The sequence below is a fragment of the Coccomyxa subellipsoidea genome (assembly GCF_000258705.1).
Source record: "Coccomyxa subellipsoidea C-169, whole genome shotgun sequence".
Taxonomy (NCBI): Eukaryota; Viridiplantae; Chlorophyta; class Trebouxiophyceae; family Coccomyxaceae; genus Coccomyxa; species Coccomyxa subellipsoidea.
The window spans coordinates 84857-106405 of record NW_005178020.1 but is presented as its reverse complement, the minus strand read 5'-3'; the positions used below and the strand labels follow the sequence as shown (position 1 = coordinate 106405).

General features: G+C 51.2%; 5 protein-coding genes across 5 annotated transcripts; 4 read left to right on the top strand and 1 right to left on the bottom strand.

Moving 5' to 3' along the window:
* Positions 1-28: 28 nt before the first annotated feature.
* COCSUDRAFT_68213 (hypothetical protein) lies at positions 29-2651 on the bottom strand (the record flags this gene model as incomplete). Its single annotated transcript, XM_005642937.1, has 5 exons — positions 2531-2651; positions 1967-2091; positions 1297-1420; positions 540-792; positions 29-159 (listed from the first exon to the last, which is right to left on the bottom strand). Exons 2-5 carry the CDS (start codon positions 2071-2073, stop codon positions 29-31), a joined length of 615 nt encoding a protein of 204 aa, XP_005642994.1. The 5' UTR covers positions 2074-2091; positions 2531-2651.
* A 623-nt stretch (positions 2652-3274) lies between these two features.
* On the top strand, positions 3275-6810 carry COCSUDRAFT_60117 (hypothetical protein; the record flags this gene model as incomplete). The annotated part of the gene is made up of 7 exons (XM_005642936.1): positions 3275-3472; positions 3646-3732; positions 3848-3943; positions 4490-4627; positions 5001-5114; positions 5881-5995; positions 6662-6810. 7 exons carry the CDS (start codon positions 3275-3277, stop codon positions 6808-6810), a joined length of 897 nt encoding a protein of 298 aa, XP_005642993.1.
* A 932-nt stretch (positions 6811-7742) lies between these two features.
* COCSUDRAFT_20525 (WD40 repeat-like protein) lies at positions 7743-12763 on the top strand (the record flags this gene model as incomplete). The annotated part of the gene is made up of 9 exons (XM_005642935.1): positions 7743-7984; positions 8265-8418; positions 9034-9207; positions 9684-9798; positions 10478-10587; positions 10853-10971; positions 11477-11671; positions 12017-12212; positions 12662-12763. 9 exons carry the CDS (start codon positions 7743-7745, stop codon positions 12761-12763), a joined length of 1407 nt encoding a protein of 468 aa, XP_005642992.1.
* Positions 12764-16342: 3579 nt separating this feature from the next.
* On the top strand, positions 16343-18550 carry COCSUDRAFT_60115 (hypothetical protein; the record flags this gene model as incomplete). Its single annotated transcript, XM_005642934.1, has 5 exons — positions 16343-16433; positions 17054-17242; positions 17517-17590; positions 18046-18100; positions 18381-18550. 5 exons carry the CDS (start codon positions 16343-16345, stop codon positions 18548-18550), a joined length of 579 nt encoding a protein of 192 aa, XP_005642991.1.
* Positions 18551-19956: 1406 nt separating this feature from the next.
* Positions 19957-20677, top strand: COCSUDRAFT_34494 (hypothetical protein). Its single transcript, XM_005642933.1, has one exon. It carries the CDS (start codon positions 20140-20142, stop codon positions 20470-20472), a length of 333 nt encoding a protein of 110 aa, XP_005642990.1. The 5' UTR covers positions 19957-20139; the 3' UTR covers positions 20473-20677.
* The last annotated feature ends 872 nt before the right edge of the window (positions 20678-21549 follow it).

Here is a 21549-nt window from a genome sequence, read left to right as displayed (position 1 = left end):
CTGGCCTGACTGTGGTGGGCGCGCAAGATTAAAAAAGGAGAAGGCGTGCCTGTTCGCTGCCGGCCAGGCCGCTGTTCTTGAGGGGGTAGCCGAGCGTCTTCTCAGTGTACCCCGAGCGCTGCCGCTTCGGCTCCGGCGCAGACCCGTCCGCGAACTTGGCTGCACAGTCCAATGCAGGGTTTGTCAGTGCGATTCGATGCGTGCATGCCGGTCTGCTCGGCTCCCATGCATCAGCAGGTGTCCCGGAGTGCTCAAGCAACTAGGAAGGTTAGAAAAGATGGCCATTCAGTTCAGCAAGAAAAGCCTACAGGAATAGGATGTTCAGGTTGACGGCTAAGGTCATTGGCGCAACTGCAGACACCGTGACGGCAATACTGTGCAGATCTGGCTGAGGCCTATCGGCATGCATGCACTACTGTCTGACGTGCACAAAATGCTTTGCACCTGGACCTTGCGAGGGTCAGCAGACTGCCGGACCGGACGATGATTGCATGCCGTGCGCGGCCCTGCAAGGGAAGGATAAAGTAGAAACTGCTCACCCCGGTTGCAGGAACGGCGCTCCTGGTCGACATTGACCATGCCATCGAGCTTGTGGGGGCCGCAGTAGAGCGCGCGCATTTCTCCGGTGTAATTGAACGAGGGCCGCTTGTTGCAGGCCTCGTGCGCGCAGCGCTTGTGTTTGATGTCAATCATGCCCTCCGACTTGTGCTGGGAGCAGAAGATGCCGCCCTTCTCCCCGGGGAAGTTGAAGTTGGGCATGCGCTGGCAGCCATCCTCATTGCACTTGCGGTCCTGCGCGAGGGGATGAATGAGGAATGATCCATTCGTCGCGTGCGCAGGGGATATAACACTTATTGCCAACAGGGTCTGGCAGCCGTGTGTACTGCTTCAAGGTGCTGCGCAGGAGGAAAGATCCGTTCATCGCATGCGCCGGGGGAAATGATCCCTGATCGCAAGCAGGATCTGGTGACACGTTTCTATAATTTCTTGTGCTGACAAGTCTCTGGGCCATCCCCAAGTTTAGATGGCTGCCTATCTGACTCAGTAGACCGATGGCGGAATCGCTGGGCGGACCAGACAATACCTTTCAGACAATCATATCCAGTCTTTTGACATGCGAAGTCCTGTGGTTCAATCTCACGGCAGATGAACAGAGGAAACACCCTCATGAATTGTTGGAGTAATGCTGCTGCACCACCAGTTGTGCCACGGGGGCTTTCTCAAAGACTGGATGCCGGCCCTTGCGCAAAAGGAAAACCAATCGACCTGCCAGAGGACGCACGGACAAGGCTGCACCTTGACATTGACGTAGCCGGCAGGCTTGTGTTGGCCGCAGAATAGGCCGTGCCCCGTCCCCGGCTGGTTGAACACTGCCAGTGTGGCACATCCAGGCTCCGCGCACGGCTTGTGCACCACATTCCTGAGACAGCACGAGAGTCAGTTAGAAGCCACAAGCAGGACAAGTATGTGTCTGTGCTCTTGCAAAAGAAAGCTACCTGCCGAAGCCGCAAAACGCTTCAGCCAATGCTTACTCTGCATTGCATGCCACAGCATGACACAGATCAGAGCCGTCTGCGGGCACAATGCAAGCAAGATTCTCTCCTCGTTGCAGCTTCCACCGCAAAGTGCAACCCTGACACAACACTCTGTTCTCATCCTCAGGCTGGGAAAGCATGGCTGAGATGTCCAATTCCCCAACAGAACAGCATAGGCATTGGCATCGGCAAGTGCGCCACAATGTCAGAGAGGAGCTGCACGTATGCGCAATTCAGGCCGCAAGAAAATCTCACAGAGCCTCTGGGAACCCATCAACACTTCTCTTGGCCAGGCAAACGAAGGATCAAGGCGAATACTTCAAGGGCAAGCTGGTCGTTGGTCAAACTTGATCAAGGATCAACTCTTGCACGCTGCGGTAGTGAATTAGAGCACTATTTGTGAAAGATCCAGTGGTGTCCCTGAAGCTCACCTCATGCCATCCATTTTGTGCTTGCTGCAGAAGACGCCGTGGCTCTCCCCTGGGTGATTGAAGCGCGCATGGGTGCCACAGTCTGTCACAACGCACTCGCGCACCATCTTGGTCTGCTACCTCCCCTGCATCAGAACAGAGAAGCTAATCTTCACACCAGTGATGGAAACAGGAATGTTGTGGCTGCTTTCCCAGGCAGCTAAATGATGGAATTAACACGCTCTGAAGGCCATACAGAGGACCTCCGAGCCTTGGCTAGGCACTTCACCTCTTGCTTTCCTAGACGAGACACTCCAAAGGTCAGGCAGGAGGAGGGATACCTAGAGCAAAGTATACTCTAAGCAGATACTGCGGGCTACCAGTACATCTTTGAAATCATCCATGCTGGGCTGAAGGAGCCAGACAGAACGATGCATCGCACTTTCGGCAAAGGTCAGCTTTCCCAGGCAACCCCCAGACCTGGCTTTGATACTTCCTATACCTGATGGCCAGGCTTTGAGCCAGATAGGCAAATTTGCGACCTTCAGATGACAAGAAATGCAATAGACGGACGAGGCACAGCACCTGTTCGGCACCCCGTTCAATCCAGAGGATGCAGCGTGAGGGGGCTCCAAGCAGGCACTTGGTAAGAACGACAGCGGTCACACGGCCTTCGCACCGGGCTGTATGAGTGCCTGTGAGTTCAGAATCACAACCTGATGTCGGGCCGTGGTCTGCGACAGGAAATTGAACATTAGCCGTAACTCGAAGGACGTAAAATTTGCCGTTTGTTGAGCGTATCCGCGTTAGCGTAATCTGTTGAGTTCCACGTCGGCAATGCAAATATTCTTCGGTGTGGATCAATTCCAGACAGCTTAGCTTTGCATAGATTGTTGTAGGAGAACTAGAGAAAGCATTAGCATCAGCAGATCTACATCTGGGGAGTCCTTTGCTTGTCTATTTCCTGGCACAGATTTGGGCATGGCATCGGGGAGCGCTTTGTTGGGATCTACATCTCTAAGCAGTTTTCACAGTGTTCGGTGTCCCAGAAGAACCCACGTACCGTACAAAAGCTGCAGTGCAGGGCCTTCTCACGATGGAGATGTTGGTGTCGCAAATCTCCCACAGCCACGCTTCACACGCAGAGATCTTGCCTTGTCTGCGACAGCAGCAATGGCAATGCAACTCTGTAGACCTCTGGTATGTATTTTGTAACACCTCTGTTGGTTGCCATTCATTTTGGCTCCATGCTTTTATGCCATCTTTTGCGCATGCCGATGATTCAGAAGTATGTCAATCTACGTGTAGCTTGCTCTATGTACGCCAATGATGAATGCTGATGTTATTGTTGTTGTTGCCGGCCAGGGCGCCGGAGCAGCAGGTTTCCCAGTCAATGTACTGGAGAACTTTCTGAGCAACCAGCCTGAGCCAGTGCTTTTCCCCAGGCGGGCCCTGAATCAGATTTTCGCTGTGCTGCTCATGCGATCCGCCTATGAAGCGGTCGATACTCTGGACTTCATTCCAATGGTGAGCCCGGAATAACTTTGTCACCCTGCATGCTTGTCTGCGTCACTATGCTAGAAGACTTCCGGCAGAGGTGTTGTAGGCGCTTGTTTGGGGCCCTCCCTTCTTGAGAATAGAGCTCATCAGGATATGGACACAAGTTACAGATGTGACTCCACAGATGCAATCCTGTGCAGGATAGGTTCCAAGCACAGTTCTGGAAGCTGCGGCAGGCAGAATATGAGCCATACTTGACACAGAGACTTCCCCTGAAAGTTCGCCAGGTACGGGGTGTCCAGCAGCTGCTCATGTTCCTTGCAGCCCATATGCAAGTGTGATTTCCATGCATTTCAAATCTTGAGGATGTGAATTCTCATTGTTCATTGGGTCAATCCGCAGGGAGACCTGACAGATCCCAGCTACTTTGACTTCATCAGCTTTGCCCAGCTCGCCACCATCTCCAGGGAGATACCTCTTGGCCAGCAAGCTTTTGAGGTGCGGCCCTTAATGCCAGTGGATTCTGTTATGCCAAGTTTCCATGCTTGTCACTGAATCAATTGACCACTTCTTTCTTACCCAAAATGAAATCCAATGTGTTCACAGCTTGAGCTGATGATCTGGAATCTTTGCTGTCCATGCTCCAGTCAAGTTGGGGCAGAGACTTCTAGGGACCTGGGCAGATCTGAAATCTCAGAAGTAGCCGAGCATCTTTAATTGAATCCTCTTGATTTGAAGGACCAGCCTGACCTCCAATATATGCAAGAACCAAGTAGGAATGCCAGGCGTGCAAAAGCAGGCGTTGCACAGGCACAGCGTCACTGGAATATTTGAGTGACGAGTGACATGACAAGAAATGTCATCAACCGCACCTAGCGATTGCACAACCCTGTGGCCCCCATGTGTACCAGAAATATTCCGTCATCTTGCAGCAAATTATATAGCAGCCCTTGTACCTGCCTTGTACTTTAGAGCAGCCTTAGAGCAGCCTTAGAGCAGCCTCAGCACCTGCTTCCCAAGCAGATTCTCCTGGCGCGGTTGCAGGAATTTTGTGAGGACTGCGAGGGCCAGAAGAAGTTCATCCAGAGGAGCGCAGAGCTGCAGAGCAATGCAGAGCTGCCGGCCGCTTTTGAGCGCGCGACTGGAGACCAGATCTATAACGGCCTCCTTAGCGGCTTTCGTGTGCGCGCTTGATCTGGCTTCCCTATATCCACATGCGGATCCTGTTGAACGGTGGACGCCATGTTGGATGTTCTTTCAAGAGCCTTTCTGTCTCTGTGTGGAGTCACCCTAACCTAATACATCGTTCCCTGGTCAGGGTGCAACACCTTGAAAGCATGCGCGTATGCATCTGACTTGTGTGGTACTGCATAATCATGGCCTCTTTCGATTTGACAAGGAACTCAGATGCGAGGAGAATTTTGTTGTCCCCTCTGACGGCCTTGTGGCATCAGTCTGAATCTACCAAGTTTTGGTCAGTCCTCGGAAGGCAGATCTGAGCTTTATGTGGTTTTGGGGTAAGATCACAAGTGATGTAACCACACTGGTGCCACAGGGTGTGCACTTTGGCGCTCCACAGCCGTCGCCGACGCGGACACCGATAGCTGAGCTGGCAGGGAACGCACAGCGTATCCTGGACATCTTTGCAGCCAACGGCTATGCCATTAAGGTCAGTGCAGCAGATTGACGATCATGAGATTTTAGAATGCCGCATAATGCAACTTCCTTGAAGGCTCATAGGTGGGTGTAGGACGAGGCGGCGTTGTGAAGCTGACGACGTGAGTGAAAGCAATGCATTATCTTGCATTGTTTGGCTGCGTCTTGCAAGCAGTCCTGAAGTCCACTGTCTCCTTATACCTTGCAACCAGTACAGGAACAGAGCGGTTGAGAGCATGCTTTGAAGCATTCGGCGAAGGCCTGTCTTCGTAGTTTTGCTGCAAAAAAAGGCATGGGCATGGTTCAAGAGAAAATTTTATTGCCGCTCGCCAAGTCTTGGTCTTGAAGTGGACTGTGCCCCGGGATGTGCATGCACTTACCGGCGGACAGCCTCTTCGGCACAGAATCTTGGCGAAGAATTGCTGTGCTGCTATTGGGAGTAGGAACGTCAATGGAGGGCACCTATGTGTTGTGCTTCATTGGACCCTAGGCACCAGCTTGATCTCCCTTAGGGGCAATGTGTACAAAATGAGGATGCAAAGACATCCAAGGACGCATCAAGATGTTTGGATATCGGATGCGCTCTGTTACACCTGTGAAGCAGCCCTTAGTCCCTTTCTTGGCACTCGCTCTGTCTTGATGTCTGCATTCTCTCTTAGCTTGAGAAGATGCTTCGCCAGGTCTGAATATGCAGCCCACTTGGGCAGAATATGCAGAGGCATCAAGGACGCAAAGATATGCTTCTTGCCCATTTTGAATATGCCCAATTCTGGCTGCAGGCCACGGTCTCCGACGTGGTTCCCTCCCGCAGCTGCGGCAGCGTGGAGTGGCACGGCGCCTGCCCCAGTGCCGGCAGCTTCCGTGTGCGGCTCGAAGGCCCCGCCACGCTCTGGGGTGAGGGGACATAAACCCTTACCCTTCTCAGAAACCCCACTACATGTTTAATTTTAATTACACGCCTATCCAAGCCACAGTTGGCTTAGGTGCGTCGCAGCAGTGTTTCTATGACAGCCTTCCAGCTCGGCCTATCTTGGCACCTTTTCCACCATGTCAGATAACTACATGTTATCTACCAGATAATCTATTACAGTATTCAGGCCTACTCCCTAGGGGTTTTGGAATTATTCCTCGGTGCTGGGATGGTAAGTCCTATAAGTAATGGGAATTGTCATGTGGTTGGCCCCCTCCAACCCCAAAAGGGGGTTTTGCAATCAAGGGGATGCGATGAGCCAGTGTCTCATTTTGTGTAATTAGCATCCATGCAGACTGCATGATGCAGTCTTGGACATGACTGGGCAGAGCTCTGCTGCTGAGTGAGTTGGTGGCATGTAGCGTCGTGGCCGCTGCGTTCGCCCACATAACTTTTTCTCAGAGCCGGTTCTGATTATATCAAATCAATTATATTATCCTTTTGGAGGCTGCAATCTGCTGCAGGGATGCCCTGGAGTCCTAGGTGCTCTGTCCAGTCGAGGGACTGCAGTTCTAGCGAACATGCTCAAGGCGGCTACACAACTGTCAAGTTGCGCTCTGAAGATGAAGTGATACTGCTGCACTGTGCAGGGACGGCTGCTCTTGAGAACAGGCGGGCAATCGCGAGCGCGTACGATGCGATGGCGGTTGAGGCGTACCTCCGGAGCAGCGGCTGCAGCGCGTCCTACTCCATCCGCCACACAGACACGGCCATCGAGGAGTTCTGGACCGTTGCATGACTGCCAAGGATGATTCAATCCAGAACGCAGAACAGAGTTCCCTTCGCAGCAATGGCAAGCAACCGGTGATTGAAGAGGAGGTGATATGGAGGAGCGCTGTTTGTGTACAGAAAGCAAGAGAATGTTGCAAGTGTGTGTTTGGAATGATGGCTAGGCTGTGAGCTGAGTGTGGCTTGCAGCTGCGTCAGCGTCAATCAGTATGGCTCAATATTGAACCATTGGTGGCACCTTGAGCACTGCCGTGCAAATCAAACGATTTAGCTTAGCTTCTAAATTAGCTACCGTATATAGTCACGGTGACTATAGTTGAAAGCGAAAGATTTCGCGTTTGTTCCTGTAGGTAGGTTAGCAAGGCAAGGCCATCGGCATTCTTGTGTCAGGAGGTGGTAGGTAACGGGAGCATTGTAGTGAGATGCACGAAGAACGAGAAGAAGGAAGGTAATCCATGATCACAGGAAGCTGACAGGAACGCCGCTCAGCGGTGCACCTCCGCCGCTGCGAAACGAACATGCACATCCCGTTTCTTTGCTGATTGCTGATCGGACAGTCAAAGTAGAAACTTTTCTGTGGATGTTGTGATTCATTGTAAGACTTCAAACGTAGGCTTCAGTGCCAGATTAAGGACAGCTTTAGATCTTGACGTTGTACGAGCGAGTTGCAGCTTGCACCCCAGGAAGACACATCGAAAACCTTCCAGGAAAGTGCATCACTCGTATATCACCTTTACAACGCCTTGTACGGACAGAGCGTGTTAGGACCTGATAGGTGCTGAGTATCCTTGAAAGCTAGTACAAGGGCAGTCGCAGAGCGACATATTCCATTGGATTCACTTCTGGCTGAGCGCTTTCAGCCAATTTTAAAAAGATTGCATAGGATCTACAACTCGTGCTACATCGAATTTCTCGAGAAGGCGACCTGGGTTTGGAAGGGCGATGGGCCCTCCCAAGAAGGCAAAGGCGAAGGCCAGCGCGTCTGGCAGCCCCAAAAAGAAGGCCAAGAAGTCAGCAAGAAAGAAGGCAGAACCGATGACGGTGGATGGCGAGCAATCAGAACCGTCCAACCCTGCAGTGTGGCGCCCTGGCCTGGATGAAGTGGGGGAGGATGAGGAGCTCCAGTATGACCCGTCCACCTACGACTGCATGCACACCATGAGCCTCGATTGGCCATGTCTCAGGTGCGTCACACATTCCCAGCACCTCCCCCAATGTCCAAGACAAGCCTTGTCTCTGATTGCCTTGATGGTCTGGTAACACCTTCTTTTGCCAGTGCCCTGCTTTACTCCAGCACTGTCTAGCTCTGTACCCGCAGTCAAAGACAGTGCGCTGCCTGTCTTGTGCAGAATGCACTCTTGCAGTGCCAAGAACCTTCCCCAAGCATCCTGCGCACTGCTCAGCTGCTAAGATGAAGTGAAAATCCATGGGACCAGCAAAACAAGTGTCTTTTGCTCCCTGCAGCTTTGACATTTTGCCGGACGGCTTGGGCGGTCCTCGGAGCGCGTTCCCTCACAGCATCTCAATAGTGGCGGGCACGCAGGCCGCCAACGCGCGGCAGAACTCCATCGCACTCCTAAAGCTTAGCAACTTGGGCCAGGGCAAGCACGGCGAGAAGGTGCGCGCACACCCTCCTTTATTACTACATTCGAATGAATTCTTACACGCTTTTCCTGCCAAGAGGCAAGGTGCGTTTGCAGACAGGCTGCAGGTGAAGGTTGCCACGATCCTAATCCTTGATGGACTCGCCAGATCCAAGCAAGACTCAATCAATAGTGGGCATGGTGCTTAGTATTTGTACCGCCCCCCGCAAGCCGGGGCCGCTTATAATTTCACGTTTTCCTAGATATTTAAGATCTAGGAAAACGTATCCAGTAACATGTGCATGAGACTTCTCCATTCTGTGCGATCATGACACAGCTCCTAGAGACCCGGAGATTTCCCCAGCGAGTATGCACACATCATGACAGAGCGAGCGCAACAAAGGGAGAAAGAAATGCCTTGCACACTGTAATGAAGGAATTTGTGTTAAATTCTCTGTAGACATGGAATGGGGTGGGAAATTTGAAGGTTCCTTTCTAGCAAGATTGAATAGACGCACTTGGTAGGGCGTCTGTCAGCTCGGATACCACAGTTGCATTGTTCAGAAACGGTCTGCAGTGCTCAACTTTCAATGCAGGACGCCCTTCTCCACTCATGATTACAAAGTTGAAGTTGTGAATCTGAAATGCAGGCGCCAAAAGAGGACGACAGCGACGATGACATGAGCGAGAGCGACGAGGATGAGGAGGGCCCCCCGGTGATGCACCTGCGGCAGATCGGGCTCAGCTGTGGGGTCAATCGCGTGCGCGCCATGCCGCAGCAGCCGGGCGTGGTGGCCGCCTGGGGCGACAACGGCCAAGTCTCGGTGAGAGCTGTTCTTCCCTGCGGACATTGTTGTCCATCGACGGCAAATTGATTGACCTTGATCCCCAGTCATCTCGAATTTTGAGGGTTGAAAGGCATCGGACAGGGGGCAATGATGGGATCCATCAATCAAAACAACGCAAGTGGAGGCACCCCTGCAGCGTCAAATAATTTCACAATGGCCACATGCGCCACTAGTTTGAAACAAGCCTGTCTTGTCCAGGCATCTTTGGCACGGCTGTGAGTCTCGCACAAGCTATTCTTCTCCTCAGAGTATTCTCAACGAAAGGATTGAATGGCAGCAATGAATGATTTCAGACACAGCTCCCCACGGTTCCTTTCCATTGCTATAGAAAAGGTCTCTTGCTGTACTATCAAAGACCCTTTTCGTGAGAAACTAGAAAAATATTTTAAATGGTTGCATTGAATGGCCTGCAACAGAATTGAATTTCTTTCTTGCCCCCCTGCCTTGTGCAGATCTGGGATATGGGCATGCAGCTGAACGAAGTGACGGCTGCTGACGATGAGCGCGCGCAGCGGGGCAAGCCGCAGAGGCAGGAGCCGCGCCATGTGCACCGCCACAGCAGTGAGTGTCTAGGCTCTGGTCCACCCACAACCAGTCTACAATGCGAGCATGCTTGAAGGAGAGACTGGCGGATGTAAATCGAGTTGAGAGTTGCAAGGGTGTTGACTCGGCAAAAGCGTTTACTATGGCTGCATAGCATTGCAAATGATGAAACCTTCGGCCCCATCCAGCCCATCCTCAAGTGGTCAACTATTGGGGAGGTTCGCATGCGGATCAGTTTAGGATGCCCAATCCCAGCGAAATGCTCACCAAAGTCTGTCAGTAATCTGTAGCCTGCCCATATCCAAATTGAAATGTCGCAACTGATGCTGGGCAGTGCAGAGCACCAGCAAGTTCACATAGTGATGAAGGGTCACATATTAAGACATTCCTAACGGGATATAGGCCATGTGCGTCCCACTCTAGTTGCTCCATGGGTGGGTCAGAGCAGACAGCAGGATCAAATGAAAGATTACGACCTTCCTGTAGGGCAAAAGTTCATTTTGGTACCCTGTCCACGGACAACCGAGGGGAAGATGAATTACGTGAAGATCCACCATCATTGAATTTTGCGTCGAAAGACGCTGTTAATGCGGCAGGCAGACGGCACCTGTTCTGAGAACAATACGCGACAGCTCGTGCCTGCAGACAGTGAAGGATCGCTTGCGCGCAGGGTAGGGTTTATAAGTTGAGGGATGTGCTGCAGGCGAGGGGTTTGCGCTGGACTGGTCGCGCGCGGCGGCCGGGCGGCTGGCGTCGGGGGACTGCCGGAAGGGGATCCACGTCTGGGACGCCAATGAGAAGGGCAACTGGAGCGTCAGCGGCCGCTACCAGGCAAGCATTCTCCCCTTATCAATCCGCTTTGCCCGGCATGTTGGGAGGTTCAAGGGATTGTTGCTGGTATGGCGATAGGGGTTGTTGTCAAAGGGTGCGTATTTCTGAGGGAGTGTGGATCTGGGTGGGCTCCTCTGAAACCAACCTTTCGTGCCAAATGATGGTGTCTGTTAATTTCCAAGATTTAGTGTGCACACCCTGCCAACCAGAATTGCTCTGGGCACGTTACAAGTATATTCTGAGAAAGCGAGTTTGTGAACGACAGGGGCATGAGGACTCGGTGGAGGACATACAGTGGAGTCCAGTGGAGGGAACGGTGTTTGCCTCCTGCTCTGTGGACAAGACCATCCGCATCTGGGACACCAGGTGCGGATTTGCCTGGCAGAAATCCTTGCTTGAGCTGATATTTAGTACGCCCAATACCGAAGGGGTGCAAACGGAGGGGTGCCCCAATGTCTTATGGCCTGCCCAAATTCCAAATCTATAAACACAGACAGAGGTTTTGAGTTGAACATTGACGCAAGGAAGCATTGCCCTCCCAATCCCCATCTGCGTACCACACTAGTTCAGCTTATATACATATTGGGAGCCACGGCAAAAAAGATTTGAGTGAACAATCTCTGTTTCAGCAGCGGCTCGCCCGCTGGGACGTTGCTGAAACCATCAGGAATGTCCTCTGACAAACTCTATGCGTAAGTTTGGCCGGAAAGCAGAAAATCAGACGCCCTGGCGATATAAAGATTACAGGCTTGCAGACGCGGGGCATTCACCCGCTGAGGGCCACAGGATTTCAGATGGATATTCCCGTAAATGAGTAATCAGAGAGTAATCTCTTAGTAGTCTTACTCACCAGCTACCGGGTGGCTGCCAGGGGAAAGCCGACGCCGCAGCTTTCAGTGGTGGCGCACGCGGCGGATGTGAATGTCATTTCCTGGAGCGCGCAGTCGACCTTCATGCTGGCGTCCGGCGGCGACGACGGCGCGCTGCGAGTGTGGGATCTGCGCATGTTCGGCCGAGACGCCGCTGCCAATGAGGCCAGCTTCGTGGCCAACTTCACCTATCACAGGTGACCTCAGTGGCTGCACCCTGCCCTACTCTCAAGCAGAAGGGCGAACAGGGATTAGTAATGGCCACTGGTGGTGCAGCGCAGGTTTTTCTGACCATTAGCACAATGTCAGCTCGAACCTTCGTATTTGTCTGGAAATTCCTTGGGCTCACCGGCGTATCAGTGCAGGGCCATCCATCCGGCTGCCTTTCCGGGGATATGCTTGTTCTGCGAAAGAGCGGTCCTGGATGGATCCTCTTGCTTCTGTTCACTCGAGCCCTGTCACCCCGTTCACAGCAGGGTTGCCAGCCAAAATTGCTGCAGAATGTTTGACAACTTCACAAGAACCTCCTTCTTTCCACGCAGGGGCCCGGTCACATCAGTGGAATGGTGCCCGGCAGAGGCGACGATGCTCGCCACGTCATCAGCAGACGGCCAGCTGGCAGTGTGGGATCTTGCAGTTGAACGGGATCCTGAAGAGGAGGCTGCACTGGCCGCTCACATGAATGCTGCATCTCCAGAGGACCTGCCTGCGCAGCTGCTCTTTGTGCACCTCAGCCAGGTGGGCTTCGACCCCTTCCAAGGAATGTGGCTCGCCCTTGAAAGCCGGAAATCTGCCAAGGGGCTGAAGTAGCTCTTCCCGCATCTCTGCCAAGTGGCATTCTTTTAAGCATTAACTTAAAAATTAATGAATTAATGTTTAAATTGACATTGCGGCTCCTGAAATGCTGGGTGATGAAGGGGTAATGAAAGCACAGCAAGATAGCCCTTTTCGCATGTCCGACCGGTGGGAATCTGCTTGTGAAAGGATGTGGCATGCCATGATGCTTTGACGTTGCAGGGGTTCCACTAACGGTCAAAAGCTGCACATTTGTGAAGGGGAGAAGGAAGGATACAACTTACTGACCTACGGCGGGCATGCTTGTGTGTCCAAACAGCAAGGCCAGACAATGCTTGAAGAAATGTGCATCACTGACAAGCTGAATAGCTGCTGCTGTGATTTGTGCGCAGGGTGAGATCAAGGAGGCTCATTGGCACCCGCAGATCCCTGGCATGCTCGTCACCACGGCCGCCGATGGATTCACCATCTTCAAGCCTTCCAACGTCCCCTGAGTACAATGCGCAGAGCTGGCAAATTGTCAAGGATCTTTGAATTGCCTGGGTGTTGTGAGAGGCAGAGCCCTAACACATTTAGCAGACCTCAAATGATTTAAGTGGGTTTGACGTGATGCCTGAACTGGAGCATGCACGGTGCACGTACATTGGCCTCAGTGCTAGCAAGTTGACTTTTGCGAGGTCACATACAACGGGTGTGTGGGGAGCATGCTGGCATGAATCAATTGCCGGTTCCTGTTTTAGGCTATATAGCAAAGATGTCAACCTGTCTACAGGAAAATGTGGCTGTTACTGTAATGCACCCTTGAAATGTGCCCCCTTGAAATGTGCCCATATCATTATGTGAGGCTGACCAGCGCTGCCATGTAATGTCAGTTCGTACAGAGCGAACGCATGCCAAAGCCGTGCCTCGGCGGACAGCGCCGACCTCAGCAGGCCGAAGCACGCGTCCATGGAGGGTGTATTCTTTTGAAAGGATTCTGCAAAACAGTTTCAAGCATGAATTCAGCTTCGAATCTGTTAGCAGACCACACATGCCGCCTTTATCTTGAGCCACAAATCACCCCCATCCAGACTAAGCATGAGCGCATCGTTCTTTCTTCTTTCATGCACCACAGTCACCATCATGGTCATGATGACAATGACCAGAAATGCACAGGTTCCATCTTAGAGCAAGATCAAAATCATAGTTGCACAGTACGGATACGTGTATCAGGACGGATACGCGTACTTGCACGTCCGAGACGCGTCCCACAAAAGTTGGGCACCCAATACGTCTAGAAAACGGCACGTGCGCCTATGTAGGCAACATGCATGCAAGCATGTTTTGGGCAGTATGCATTCATTGGAAGCCTTGGGAAGTGTGCATAGACCTCTTTCTTGAACAGTCTGGACTTTTCAAAGCATTTAAAATCAGGGGGAATGGTCCCAGAGCTAACCGCACGTGAAAGTATGGCCTGCTGAAGGTACACCGTAGCAGATCGTGACTTTTGCAACTGAAATACGAAGGTGTTCCCTACTCCGAGACGCGCAGGGAACGCCTGCATCCACGGGAGATAATGCGGGTCTCATGTATGAAATCTTAGATTTCAAATCTATGTGTGACATATAGTAGTACTATAATAGTACCCTTCAAGGGGTCCCCTTGTCGTCTGCAAGAATCCCGAAGGTGCAATAAGCCTGATGCAAAACACATGAGGCACAGCGAAGTGGCGCCAGAGCTGCTGCACTGGCCAATGGCAAGAAGTGGGTGAGCCATTCCCTACCTCAAATTGCTGGTTAGGACCTCGTACTCAAATCAACACTGCCACGTCTGCTGTGAGATGCCTTGAGTGGAGGGCATCCTGCGTGTCGTGCAGATTTTTCACGACGCAAAGCCTTTACAGTACTCCCTCTTGCAGTGGTTTTCTACAAAAGAGCCAATCTGCCCAACTGAGCCTGTTGTCGACATTTTCTTGTGCAGGCCCTCGTGCAGAGCACGTCGGGCCACTCCAAAGGCTTCGATACACCTTCTTTGCGTGTTGGCACTTCACGTGGCATGCAATGCTGGTGAGAATTTTACCCGACTGCAGGTCCTTGAGAGTGTTCATCCTCAACTCAATTTTGTCCGAGGCTTGTCAAAGTCCCTCGCTTGCTGAGATCGTGTCTAAGTTGTGGAAGTGAATAAATCACGTAGACTTCAGTACTCCAGAATGAGTTGCAGGTGCCCCTTTCCCACCGGATGACACACCGCATGACGATCCCGCTTCGACCACGCTGGGCACGTTGTTGCCAGGTCTGGGAGGTGAGTGCTGCTGGCTGGCAATAAAATAACCTTGCTCACTCTCAATTATATTAGAAGTGCTGATGCATGTGGCGCAAGGGCATATAGCAACACAGGTATTTCGTGATCCTATTGAAGCCGTGTTTTGGTGTTAGCAATGCAGATTCTCTTTCACTCCTTGTGAGTGCTTGCAGGCAAGATCGCACAGCTCACTGTTATCTTACGGCATGAACGCACTATAGGCATGTTAAGATGCATGGCAAACTGGCAAGGAAGCTAGAGCGCAACTACCTTTTCTAATCAAGACGTTCTCCATGCAGGATCGTTCCAAAAGTTTTTCAATGTTAGGCTCCCCAGCAGGGGCGTCGACAGTTTTCTTCCCGCCAGCAAGGGCGAGGTCCAGAGAGTTCAAAGCGAGGTTCAAAGCGAGAATGATCAACAGAATATGATCATCAACCAACAGACCTTGGTTATCAACCAACAGAATTTGACCATCAACCAATTGGTCGAGCAAATTAATGCACTGACCCCGGTAAGTTGGTGTGCCTTAGCTGCATGGTGCCACAACACAATGCTGTTGTTTAAGAGACTTATGCAGGTATATTCTTGCGCAGGGTTTCAACGGCACCGATGGAGCAAACGGTGTGTCATTTTGGCATTGAAGAGGAAAACACGCTTCTTAGTGTTTGCTGCATTTATCAACATTTCGTCAATAGCGTAATCTATGGAGCTGAAGGTAAAATATTCCATAAGCATAGGCATACTAATGAACACCTTTGCATTTCAGGAGAGACTGGACCCACCGGCCCTTCAGGTGTGTCCTGCCATTTCATATGTTGCAGCATCCTGCACTGCTAATTTTCTAATATTCCCTGTAATTGCAACAGGCTCACATCACATGCTTCATCTTGCACGCTTCTCTTCACAGTGCACCTCACAGTCTGTCCAAACTGCAGGGTTCACAGGATCAACCGGAGCCATAGGTTTCACCGGAGACATAGGCTCTACAGGTGCGTCCTGCCATCTGACATGCTCCCTCATCTTGCACATGCGAATCCTTTGCATGTGCAAGAAGCTCACATCCCATGGGTTATCCTGATGTGTTGCATGGTTGCTATCACAGTGCACTCCACAGCCTCCTGGACCTGCAGGGTTCACAGGATCAACCGGAGCCACAGGATTCACTGGAGACACAGGCCCTACAGGTGTGTCCTGCCATCTGACATGTTGCTTCAATCTGCACATGCCAATCCTGCATTTGCAGAGCCTCAAACTGCACTAGTTTAACCTATGTGTTGCAAAGTTGCTATCACGATGCAGCTCACAGCCTCCTGGACCTGCAGGCTTCATTGGAGCCACAGGTGTCACTGGAGACACAGGCTCCACAGGTGTGTTCTGCCATCTGACATGCTGAAGCTGCCTAATCCTCCATCCACCAGTCCGCTGCATCACAACAGACTCACATTGACAATTCATCCCCCATGCGTTGCATATGGCATCACAATGCAGCTGACAGCCTCATGTATTCTATAGGCCCCACCGGAGCCACAGGGTTCACCGGAGACACCGGCCCGACAGGTTTGTTTTCTCTCTACAGGTGCTGCCTCATCCTGCATTTGTCATTCCTCTGCATCTGCAGCATGTTTGCTTTGATATGTAGCACTGTTGCCACCAAAATGCAGCTGACAGCCTCTCGGATACTGCAGGGTCCACTGGAGACACAGGCCCGACAGGTGTGTTCTGCTTGGTTCACAACCAATCTTCTTCTGCACTTCCCCCTTCAGCAAGAGGCTCACATTGGCATGTTTCTTCTGATGCGTCTCAAAGCTGACATCCTCATGGACGCTGCAGGTGCCACAGGCTTCACTGGAGCAACAGGTTTCACCGGACCCACAGGCCCGACTGGTGTGTCTTCCCTAGCACATGCTGCCTCATCCTGCACCTGCCGGACATCTGCATGTGCAACAGGATCGCATCAGCACACTCGATGGAATGTGTACTAGAGCCATCACAGCAGCTCAATAACTTTGTGGATCTTGTAGGTCCCACTGGAGCTGTGTTGGTGGCAGGCTTCACTTTTTCAAATGGTCCCCAAGTAAGGCTACCTGTCACTTTGCTTCTTTCAGCATGCAAGTGACCACCCTTGTGCGTACCCCAAGTGCATGATTGAAGAAATTCTACACCAGAAACTCCTGTCGTTCTCAACTTTTGCATGATTCACCACGTGCCTTTGCACAGTGCAGAGCTGAGGCACACCTATGCCCCATACAGACATTTGTGCATGGTGCTCGTGTTTAAATTGCAGCTGTTTGTTCTCCCACCTTCTTACGATGTGACACAAGCAAGTTTGCATGCATGTATAGACCCGACATGGGGGCATGATGGACAAGGGAGCATGCTTTTGTAAGAAAGGAACAACGCCGACAACGCCCACGCGCTTTTGTGCCCCATGCAGACGTTCACCGCACTCTCAAGTGGCAACTATTTCTTTAAAGTGGCGGGCGGGCAAGGTGGAACAACATCAGGGGAAAGCCTGGGAGGCCTGGGAGCTACAGTCACAGCCACCGCGTCCCTGCAACAGGGAGTCCCTGTCACCATCATCGTGGCGGGCCAGGGTGACTCCGGCGGCAACTACTTTAATGCACCAGGCGCGGGTGGCGGGGGCCTTAGTGCTGTCTACACCAACGGTCAAGCTGCACCAACAATTGTAGCAGGTACATTGTCTCTATTTTACACGGCTATCATACGGTGTCGTACTGGAATCTCATGAACGCCATCACCTCGAATGCAAAAGTGCTCTTCACAGGCAAGACTTCCAACACATCACCCTAGCTAGGGTAACACCCTACAGTAGTACTAGTACCCTATAGATCAGGTCTGTAGCAACCCGATTTGTTGACATCCCAGCTCTTCTCTAGGCGGCGGTGGTGGTGGCAGTGGCTACCAAATTTTTGGACTTGTACCCGGACAGTCTTCAGTGGCATGCAGTGCTGCAAATGCATCGCCAGCTGGTGGAGCTGGCGGCGGGAGTGGAGCTGGCACGGGGACACCAGGGCAAGGAGGTGCAAGACCTTCTTTCTCGCCAATCCTGTGCCATGAGGCTCTGCATCCTTGGCCAGCATGCTTGCAGACTGCAACCCATGCATTTGAAAGGATGATATGTGGTGTACACGTCCTTGGTCTTGATCCAGACTTCTTCATGTTTTACTGGCAACTTCACACTGAAACATGTGGTCACAGCCATATTGTGTCAGATGCCCAACCCGACCACATACTCTCCTTCATGGTGTGTAGGAAATGGTGATGGTGGAAGCGGGGGAGGTGGGGCAACCGTGGGCAATGCAACAACAAGCACATACATCGGTGGCACTGGAAGTACCTCTAGTGCCGGCACAGAAGTTTCAAAATATGGGGGGGTGAGTCTCATGAAGGCTTTGCAATTGCATACTGTACACTACAGCTGCTCTCATTGTGTTGCACTGCACAAGCACAACATCACATGCTTGCCCGTCTGTAGGATGGTGGATATGGTGGCGGCGGCGGGGGTGGCAGTGGTGCTGGCTTCAATGGTGGTACGTGTACAGCCTGTACTGAGTATGCAATCGTGGAGCCTTCAGGAGACTACCCCTGCATTAGCGCCATATACAACTCAATTCCTCCAATATCTTTGTCTTTGTTTTTTCGGCATATAATTGTATTGTTGCAACTTTGACGGTGCACCTCATCTCCATGAGGCGCTGCAACCTTCCCTTTCATTTGCAGGTCGGCATCAATGATACATATCATATCATATCATATATATATCTACCCACATTGGCCGGCTAATCAGGGTGCATAGCTGTGTTGTTGTAGGCGGTGGAGGCGGTGCAGGCTATGTAGGTGGCGCGGGCGCAAGCAATGGACAGCCTCCTGGCAACGCCGGTGCTGGGTCCTCCTATCTTGCTGCGTCCGTCAACGGCAACTGCGCAGGGCTGGCCGGAAACTCAGGCAACGGCTACGTCAACGTGTATGAGTTCCCGTGAGTACCCAAACGCACGCCACAGCACTGCCGCAGTTTTCACATGGTAAAGCAGCATGCTATCTGGTTCACAACCATTGTAGGCCGGCTGTTGGCTGCAAAATCTGATCAAAATTTTCAAGTGCATTCGTGTGAGGGTGACAGGCAACATCTGAGCAGCGCTAGCCACAATTACCTCATCGAGGGTTTGGGCCAGATCTTACGGGAGTGGCACTAAAAAAGATACTGCAGTCTGTTGATGCTACTCTATATGTGTATGGATCGTGACTCTGCCATATATATAGGTTGCTGTGCAACACATGCTCAGAGTCATCATCACACTAGTACCACAGGCATACCTTAGAACGAGAGAGTGTGAGAGGTGGGGAAAGGTGAGCCTCAGTGTGATTGAGACTCTCAGTTTAAGAGCAATGAACATCCTGCGTTTTAATTTTGTACTACTAGTACTTGCTTGTGCAAACAATTGTCCACAATTTATGGTTAAAATGGAAAGACAGTATGCACTATATATAGATAAATACTACTTATTTAGTAAATGCCTTTATTTCTGACTGAACACTTTGTAGAACCCTTAATATATGCTAATTTGCTTTGGCACTTGTTGATGACCACTTTGTTCCGTGTATACATATCATATAACAGTGCATGGTGCATATCATTAGCAACCTTAGTCCACCTCTGGCACTGTCCTGCTAAGGTATGAAGCCAAGCTAAGCCCGCACTAATGCCACAACGCGTTGTTAACTGTGTGACATGTACCTGAGTTCCCCCTTGGTAGTAAACAGGGTTTGACCAAGGGCCCACCAAGACCTTGGTGCAACTAAGACACCCAATTCCCTACTATCAGAAATTCCTACTAGTGAGGGTCAATGTCGGCATAATCAAAGCCAAAGGCCATGGACATGTTTTTCGCCACACCGTGGGGCCCTACTAGTATTCTTCAGCCCAATAGAATTGTACTGGTAGGTGTATTGTATTAGAGCTGGCTGTGCCGGCCGGGCCTGCGGGCGCCCCTACTTGATATTCTAAGAGTGAGGCGAACTAAATCTTGTCTGCCATCATGGCATGATACTGGGATGCATAAGTCTATAGTACTAGCTAGTTGCAAGCCAGGTCTGAAGTGCAATGTGAAGTATCGCTAACAACATTACTTATCTCAGCACCCTGCTTACGGTACATATTACGTTGTCTTAGAAGATGATGGTTCATCAGAACTTTGATGTGGTGTTACAAAAGCATGCTCTGGCATTGCTTGACCTGCACCGTGCAGGTGGCACTGGGGGAACCCCTGGGGGACCAGGGTTTCCATGCCCTACAAGGAAGATCAGGGGACCCAATTAGTGACCCCGCATCCCCGGAAGTACTCGCTGCAATGCACAGTCATCGTCACATGACAAAGCACAGGCTCATGTCTCAGATCCTTGACAGCATCCTGGATGTGATCCACACACGAGTTATTCCGTCGTGGCTGTGAACCTTAATCTCCTATATCGTAGTGCAGAATTGTCCTTTGGGAGCAATCGTTGTGTTAGATCACCTTGTTGCGCTGCTGGCTTTGTTCGCTAGTGAAGGCAGTGAAAGATCGATCGATTCATGGGAGACAATCATAAGGATCATCGCCCCACGCACGGCTGGTCCCAGGTTGAGGAACTGCGGAAGATGGAGGAGATGGCCAAGAAGGCCCCTGAGCCCTTCACAGTGCCAGAGGGATACAGCCCGCCATCGATGAAGGAGCTCTGGCAATACGTAAGGATTTCCAAATGTATATCTCGAGACACGCAACAAGTCATCTACTTGACCGTCTTGGGGTTCTTCTGCGTTTCCATCCTTTCGACGACGGTGCCTCCAGCTGCGCAGCTGGTGCAGCAGCAATGGAAAGATATATTCAATAAATTCTGCATCTGGAAGACCTACTTGCCTTGGTGAGATTTTAGGTGCTTGTCTTGTGCAGGCCCAGAGACGGCATCCCTACAGCAGATATGGCTACGCTCTAGTGTTTGTCGTGGGCCTTGGAGCCTATGCAGCAATTGCACTTGACAAGGTGGGCTCTGTACACAAGGCCAGCGTGAAGGACAGGCCTGCATGAAGTGCAATTGCACCCAAGATGATTGAAGCGAAGAAGGTTACAGGTAAAAAAATTATGGTGGCAAGTGGCCTACTCCGACCGAGATCAGGCAATTCACCTACAGTTTAGGACACAACAGACGAAGTGCGTCACTGGCAAGAGCGGACAGGTGTGTCTGGCTAGGTCTGTTGAAAACACTCAGGTGAGTCAGGGTAAGGCACAAGACAAATCAACAGGCAGACAGCAATGCCTGCAAACAACACGCGGTGACGAGATGAGATCACCTCGATGTACAGCAACCAACGAAACAAGGATGCAGGACTCCGAGCCTGGGAGCAAAGTGTGTGTGCGCCGTGAATCAGTTGGAGAGCAGCAGACAGTGGCTATGTGAGAGATGACCTTGATGCTGTTGGGCATGCATATGCATATGACTGGTGGAGGAAGTGCAAGAATCGAGAAGACTGGAGAGCAATAATTCAGGTGTTGCCTGACGTACCTAATCCTTGAGGTCTGGAAAATATGTAATAATAATAATAATAATAATAATAATAATAATAATAATAATAATACTAATACTAATAATAACAATAATAATAATCTGCCCATGCATGTAGCCTGTGTGTAAACCGACACCATAATATTACTAATTACATTTCATTACTCACTGGATCACTGAGACAGCAACTCTGTATGTACTACATAACATGTTTGTGCACATGCATTCGAATGAGTTCATGCACGTGCACGCATGGACTTTGACTTTATCTCGCGACTGTCTTCACTGCAGTCCCGTCCTCGCTCGCTAACCTGGCATTCACTATAAAGTTGCAAATCAATGTGTGGGATCCCTTTGTGATCCTTTGAGGACCAAAGGCCTCAATGCACATGCACAGCAAGTGCTCCGAGTGGGCACAAGATGCGCACTTGGCACCAGGCAT

Coding starts and splice junctions, on each gene's coding strand:
- COCSUDRAFT_34494 (XM_005642933.1), top strand. CDS start 20,140: ATGGGAGACAATCATAAGGATCATCGCCCCACGCACGGCTGGTCCCAG.